General features: G+C 39.1%; 1 protein-coding gene across 1 annotated transcript in view; it reads left to right on the forward strand.

Annotated features, from left to right (window-relative positions):
• Nucleotides 1–3,664: 3,664 nt before the first annotated feature.
• CAND1 (cullin-associated and neddylation-dissociated 1) overlaps nucleotides 3,665–7,486 on the forward strand; it is a 20,923-nt gene continuing 17,101 nt past the window's right edge. Inside the window, exon 1 of the mRNA XM_009077651.1 lies at nucleotides 3,665–3,806. Coding sequence (XP_009075899.1) covers nucleotides 3,667–3,806 — 140 coding nt within the window. The 5' untranslated portion in view covers nucleotides 3,665–3,666. The remainder of the gene's footprint in view (nucleotides 3,807–7,486) is intronic.

The following is a 7,486-nucleotide window of genomic DNA, read 5'->3' on the forward strand; positions in this document are numbered from 1 at the left end:
TCTCCTCTCCTCGCCTCTCCTCTCCTCGTGGCCTGTGAAGGACGGGACGTGGTGGTGCCCGGACGGCCGCGGCCTCCGCACGCCCTGGGCAGAGAGCTAAGCCGCCGCTGGGTTCGCTGAGCTGCGTGGGGGTAGGCGAGGGAGGAGGTTTGAGTTTCTGGCCTTGCAGGTGCTGGGAAGTGAGTGGAAAAAGGCCTGAGCGAGCAGCTGTCGTTGACCCTGTGCTGAGCGCTGGAGGTCGGGTGAGGTGACCTCCCGGGTCCCTTCCCAGTTGCAAAAAATCCTGTGAATCCTCTGCTAGCAGGCAGGGCCAGCCAGCACAGGAGGCTCGAACATCCGAAGCTCACAGGCCTCCTCGGTGCTGCATCTTTTGTGCTCCTCACACGGTTTGGTACTGCCTCTGTGCATCCAGACAAGGAAGTCCAGTAAAGGTGTATGGGGCATTTAATTCTGAGCTTAGGACCTGCCACCAGAGCAGTGCTTTGTCTTAGATCATTTGCTTGCTTTGTAATAAATCAATAGTGGATAAAACGGAAAGGATCAGAAAATTAGATGTCAGTAAGCAGTTCAAAACCACCAGAGATAGTGTATTTACACAGTTCTACTAGCAAAGCATTAGCTGCAAAATAATTACATTTTGCTGTATTGTGTGCAGCCAGAAATTCACATTTGAAGCCTTTATTTGTCTGAGAGAGAACATGAATACAGGCAGGAAAGGGGCACAAAATGCACGTGGGTTTTGTTGCTTTGCTGCAGCATTGCTGTCCTTGGTTTATGGTTAAAGTGCATGTGGACATCCAAACAACTCTCTTGTTAATATATCAAAATCTAAAGAAAAATGAAGGTGCTGATTAAATTTAACTATAGAGTTAGATTTTAAGTAATCTTGTTAGTTTTTGACAAACTGCTGTAGCACTGGACACAAATATGATATGTTTGGGGTTTTTTCCATGTCAATTTCTTTCAGATTTTAGTAGCATATTACCTAGAGGCCTCAGACTAGAAATTTTGGAAGTAGAAAATAAAAGTCTGTAAAAACAGACAACCCAGAACTGCCTGATTCCTTTAAACTGCTGAAACTGGATTCAAACATCTTTTTCCTCTAAATGTTACTGAAGATTTTTTTACTTTTATCATGCTGATTGGTTTCTGTGATTGAGGTTTCATTCTGTGCTTATGGGTAGGGTGACTTAGAAAGCATTCCCATGGATTTGTGACTAAATACTGATTTTTGTGAGTTACAAGCTTTCTGCATCAAAGGGTTAGGTTATACCTGTCAAATGCAATTGTAGCAGGCACTTTTTTTCCCCAGCTACATGTAATTAAAATGTGTTTTCTAGTTTCTTTGGTAGGGCACACTTCAGAAACTGTATTCTAGGAGCTTTGCACAACTTTGGAATTCTTGAATATAAGGAAAAGATTCTTAGCCTAGATTAAAAGTTTGCAAACCATAAAAATGAGAGTGATGCTAGACCTCTGCAAACTGGCTGTTATGCACTAACATGTTTTATAAAACTGTGTTTTGTATTTGCATAATGGATAAAACAGTATTCTAGTAATTACAAGTGCATTTATTCTTAGGCTGTGTCTGTTTGAAGAGGGACAGTGGAGTTAACTTGCTGATGTCAGGGAGCTGCATGTAAACCACCGTGCAAGTAACAACTTTACTGTAAAATTTAATCCTCCTTCTTTTTGGATAAACTGACTTGTCCGATGCAGATGTGGAAGATGAACTTTTTTGGAAGTATTTCTTGGAAGATGTATGTACTTGGGGTTGTATTGTCTGCATGGAAACTCAAACAAATTCTGAAATGGGCAGTAATGTAAGGTGGCAGTTTCCTGTCTGGCTGAGGGACAAGTAGTGTCCTCAGTGGGGGAGGAGGACTTCTCTGGGTACAGGGTGTGAGGAGCTGCTGTCACACGGCCTGTTTTGCACCAGATAAAGGTTGGTGTGCCAGTGGAAGTAGCAGTTCCCACTGAAAGTCACATTTAAACTAGTCGAAACTATGTTTCTAAATACCAGCCACTTTGAACTAAAGTTGCCAGACCTCCCAACCCCATCCTGGGCTTTGGGTTGTTTTTTTAATGGAAGAGGCTGCCAGGAGAACTCCTCAGTTTCCTTGAGTGCAGAGGCTGCTGATACACAGACTCTGCTGAGTTTAGGAACTGACAAGTAGGTGATAAGTGCACGTGAACTTGTAAGGCTAGGAAATAGGGGCTGTTGACCAAGGATGTGAAAGGAGGCTAGTAAGTTCTTAGGAGAAGGAGATAAACATAGCAGTAGCTTTGGAGACAGTTTTTGAGTGTTCTAATAATGTGTGACTTCATGTATATCCTTAAATTCCATCCTCTCTGTCCATTACCTCTAATTATGAAGTAGCTTTTTTCCTTGCTGGACTTAAAAGCTGATGTTTGCATTCACAGCCTGTTTATGCACACATCTGGTTCCTGTCAGACTGCAAGTTTGCTTCAGTGGGACTGTTGGAGTGAATGCAAAATGAGTGAGGGCTTATCTTAGAAACACCTTGAGACTGTTAGACTGAAATTACTGTATTAAAAGACAGAACAAGATGAGGTCCATTATGTGAGGGCAGGCATCTGGCATTTGTGATGCATATTGAGATTATGCATCTTGGCTTTGGTTTTTAATAAAAAGTAGTGTCTGACATGTCAGGCTGCAGACATAACCTTCCAAGTATGACCTGAGCTCGAGTGATGTCTGCTTGAGGCTGATGTGCCTGAGGTCCAAATGTCAACTGTTTAACTACAACCCATTGTTGTCTGGGGCTTAGAGTGGGGGTTGGTGTTGGTACCAAAGCCCATGGGATCTGTAATTGAGCATTGTGTTGCTGCTTCCGAGAAGAGAGGGCACTTACAAAAGAACAGATTGGGAAACAGACTTCAGAATGAAAAGAAATAAAAGGCATAAAAGCCAAGTTTTTGGAAAATAATTTGTCAGTGTGTTCTTGCATTGGTGGACATCACTGCTATTAGGTAGTAAATTAATTGATGTGAAAGATGATTTTATTTGCTTGATCTGTCAAGAATTCATCTTGTTCTTTACTGTGGAACCATGGATTGTGGGCTGAATAACTGTGATCTCTTGTTTTCTAAACAAATTAGTTTGTACAGGGCAAGAAAATGAAAAACATGTGAAACATAAGCTTAACTTTTATTTCTCCCTTCATTAATGTTTGGCTTCTGTGAATTTTATGGGAGAATGTTTTAAGCAGGAAGAAAAAGACAGAGTTTTTCAAACTTGTTTTAAAATAAACTCAGAGCAGAGATTTTTTTTAACAAAGGTTAAAAAGCTTTTTTTTTTTCTTTTTTTGCAGCATCAGCATAGCTAATGAAAGGACTATTTAAAATCCATGAAAGTGTCCGTTTTTCTTTGTGGAGGATGTAAATGCTGGAAGTAAAGTATGTAGCTGCTCTCATCAGAGGAAGGAGATGACCTAGCTCAAAGTTATTGTCATTTTCAAATACAATTTTTCTCCTTTTCGTTCTATAAAAGCTACTTGCATCACAAAACAGACAGCATTATTCTAATGTTAAATGCAGTGCATTTGATAACAAATGGTGGAAACTGAGAATCTTGAATCCTGAGCCCTGTGAATAACCTGTATCCTGTTAGTAATAATTATCTGACCCTCTTTTGTCAGGTTTATGGCTACTAATGACTTGATGACAGAACTGCAGAAAGATTCAATCAAGCTGGATGATGACAGCGAAAGAAAGGTTGTGAAGATGATTTTGAAATTACTAGAAGATAAAAATGGTGAGGTGCAAAACTTAGCTGTCAAATGGTAGGTATTCTTTTTCTGTGATGTAAGGAATTGTAAAATGACTGAACAACATAAAGCACTTTTGAAAAACTCGTATGACCACTGCTACACAAAATAATTGTAATTCTTGAATGCTAAATGCATATTGAAAGCTTATAATTCAGTGGTAGTTGCCACATTGATATGTGACTGTGAGAAGTTAGGTGATGTATAAGGGAAGAATTGTAGTGTTGGAGTAGTTTTCAAGCAGATGATGAAAACATAAAAAGGTAAAGATATGGTCTCTGTTATCAAATATGGAACTTGCCTACTTAGCTCTTCACTAACATTCAGAATACTGTGTTAATGGCTTTACAAGCTTTAAAGGAACTGAATGTTTTATGAAGTCAGGGTGCAGTTATTTGCATTTCAGAGACTTGTGTTGCTTCAATACTCACTTTTCCTCACCTTATTTAGCTTTACATGTGGTGTGGCTTTTTCAGAGCATCCTTTGAAGAGGTGCTGTGTTTCTTAGGACTTTTTGTTCTTGGCCATTCTGACTTTTTGTGTCCTTTAAAGAGGGCTTCTGTTGAGAAGCTTCTAGTGTTCCTGAGAATTTTTTTTTTTTGCTTGTATCTGGTTTGTGAGCTCAGGTTTTCTTAATTTTCCTTGTATGCTCCTTATATTCTGTGAGGAACACATGTATTGAAGTAAACTTGCTACCCAAGGAGCTTGAGAACTTTCATCTTGTGACTAGCTGAGTTAGTTTCAGGTTGTTACTGTCAGACTAGTGGAGCCCAAAAAGCCTGTGTGTACCTCTGCTTATGTGCTTAGAAGCAGTGCTTGCTTCAGCTTCTGAAATATCTTAAGAGGTGGTAACCACTAGTGAAGGAATGTCAGACTTCAAGCCAAAGTTTGATATTAGCAGTATTAACAATATAATTGCCACTATTTTGTCATTAGTCTCACCAGGGTTGCAGTGTTGTTAAAATGTGACTTACCCCCTCCTTTTTTTTTAACAAACAACACAAAATGCCATCTTTATTTTTAATTTAAACTTATGTCAGAGTTCCTCATAGTACAGCTGGAATTCTATGGCTTTGAAACAGATTGCATGTACTCAGTCAGAAGAGTCTATTGCTATGAAACTTGGCTCAGGCTTAGAATTGACTGTGTGTGAAATAGGATTTTATGGAAAAGTTATGTTACAGAATACAGGCAGTACTCATTTTTAATCTACATCCTAAAAGTGTCCTGAACTTCAGATTGAGGCATGTAGACACAGCTTATCTATCACAATCTTCAATGGCAGTCTTAGAGTTTAGGGTCTAAAGTACAAGTAAAGCTTATTAAAATATTCAAGAAAGATTGAAAAGGAAAGAGAATGAGAAAACAGATGCTGCCTCTGTGTGTGCACGTGTCCTGTTCTTATTAACAGTTCTTCAGTTTTTAAAGGTTACTTTGATACACTGATAAAATTCTTGGATTTGATTAATGTGACAGGATCTCTTGCAAGTTTGGAGACTTTTTGAGAAATCCAATTAATGTTAAAGAACAGTGTTAAATTTACTTTAATGGGACAAGAAACATCATGGAAAAGTTTTTAGGTAACTTGTGACCATTCATCTAGAAGGTGCACGTTCCTGAATGTCTCAAGTTTGGGCTTTTTTGCATCCCAATCATTTGCAGATATGCTTTGAGTACAAAAAGCCCCACCATCACTCTTTAATGTCTTTTTTTAGTGAATACTTGAAAAGTACTCTTTTCTTAGGCAGCTTATACTCACAGTTCTGTTCCATGACAGTTTTAAGCCTTTCTGAGCTAATGCTGCTGCTCCACTATTCTTGTCCCCTGTGTCCCCTTTTTTTGCACTGCTTCTTATCTAGTTTTGTTATGGACTGGTTTGAGGACTTAGTTTTCTTCTGTCTTAGTACTTTCCTCCTGCAATTAGATGAGGATTGGTAGAAATGTTAGGGGGGGGAAGAATGGGGGAGACTGAACACTGCTAACCTTTATTTAAAGACAGTGCAAGCTGATCTAAAGTCTTCCATCTAGTGCAGTACAGGGTGCAAGCCTGAATTATTAGGAGGTTAATTTCAACCAGCATATTTTTTTTGACTTCTTTTGTTCTTAAATATTTTCTGTTCTTGTTTGTTTCTGGTAAGGGTTTCCTGGCACGTTCAGCTGAGGAAACCATAAACTGCATTTAGATCTCTCTTAATTTAAATGCTGTGGTGAACATTAGAGACTACCAGCAGTAACTTTCATCAAATTGTTACTTGACCTATTAAAGTATAGATTCTCTTTCTCATAGGAGAAGGATTTAAGACAACCCTATGTACCTTTGAGTCTGTATTTGTGACAGTTTTCTCCTTGAGGAAGGGAGAAAAGTTTTGCAGCTTGTTAGGGGAGTTTCCTCTACAGATAGATCCACAGAAACACTGAATGGCAGAGCTGTTGATCACTGCTTGAGCAGGTAAGAATCTCTTGCATAAGGATCACCCTTTTAAGGATTGAATCTTGAGGTCACTGAACACAGCAAATTTAAAACAACTCAGAGAAACCATAAGAGATTATTTAGGCAAGCATAGCAAAAAGTGAGCAGTGTTCATGGTATTGCCTTGTCTGCTGCTTGTTTCACACTTGAATTAGAAGGGCTGTATTGGTTAGAATCTGAGAAGTTGTTTCTTATTATCTCTAGAAAGCACACTAGGGAGTTTGTTGTTGATCTTTTCAGTTCTATCCCATTGGTTTCAGGCAGGATAAAACATGTTCTTTGCTTAACAGAAGTCAGGTTTTGAGTTTATGGATATTTGGGTAGCTACCTTGCCAAATGATTGTGCAGTTCATTTCTGAATAAATTTCTGAAAATTAATGAGCTGCCTTAGTATTCTTGAAGTAAAAGTCAGCCTGCTTTAATCTTTCACCCTACAGAAAAGAAAGCAGTTTGATTTGTCAGGTTTCTGTTATTGCAGGCAGCAGATGCAGCCTAGGTCAGGAACTGCAGGTTGTTTACCTTGTTTTTCTTAATTGCATGTAAAATTTTAAATACATATTTCTTGTCTACATTTTCTCTGAAGGAGTTGCTTTTGCTTCTTCTGATAGTCATAGGCTGTTTTATAACCAGATAATGCAGAAAATGCTGTTGCATGTTGTTACAGCCTGTTCTAAGTTTATGGGTTAGTGCAGTCCAGCATGCTATCCTGTGCACCTGAGGGCAGTGGAAGTTACACTGCCTGCAGCTCTAGTCAGGATTATGTGCATCTGGATTAGTCAAGAGGTTTTGGTTTGTCTAAGTTCTTTGTTGCTGATAATGTCAGTAATGCTCTGTTAGCCCAAATTGCACATTAATTGTTTCATATGTTCAGAATCAAAACAGTTTAAGGATGAATTGCTTCTCATCTTGAGCAGTTTTCTATGGTTTGCTATTCTGCCACTTAAACCCTTATGTAGAAATTTTTATTGATTCACACTGAAATTTTTTCCTGAAACCTGTAAGAACCCAAATGCACACACATATATCTCTATGGGGAACAAGAAGTGGGATTGAAGTAAGTACTTTCGGTGGTTCCTCTCTTGTGATGCTGTAGTTTGTCTGCATTTATCAGTGTGACTTCTCTGGGCTGTAGTTCCAGGTAGGGAGCTCTGCTAGACCTGTGAGTGAGTTGTCAGTGTGAACAGGATGATGCCTGTGTTGGATGTTGTGTGGTCAATCCGGTTCA

Source organism: Acanthisitta chloris, unplaced genomic scaffold (assembly GCF_000695815.1).
Source record: "Acanthisitta chloris isolate BGI_N310 unplaced genomic scaffold, ASM69581v1 scaffold23546, whole genome shotgun sequence".
NCBI lineage: Eukaryota > Metazoa > Chordata > Aves > Passeriformes > Acanthisittidae > Acanthisitta > Acanthisitta chloris.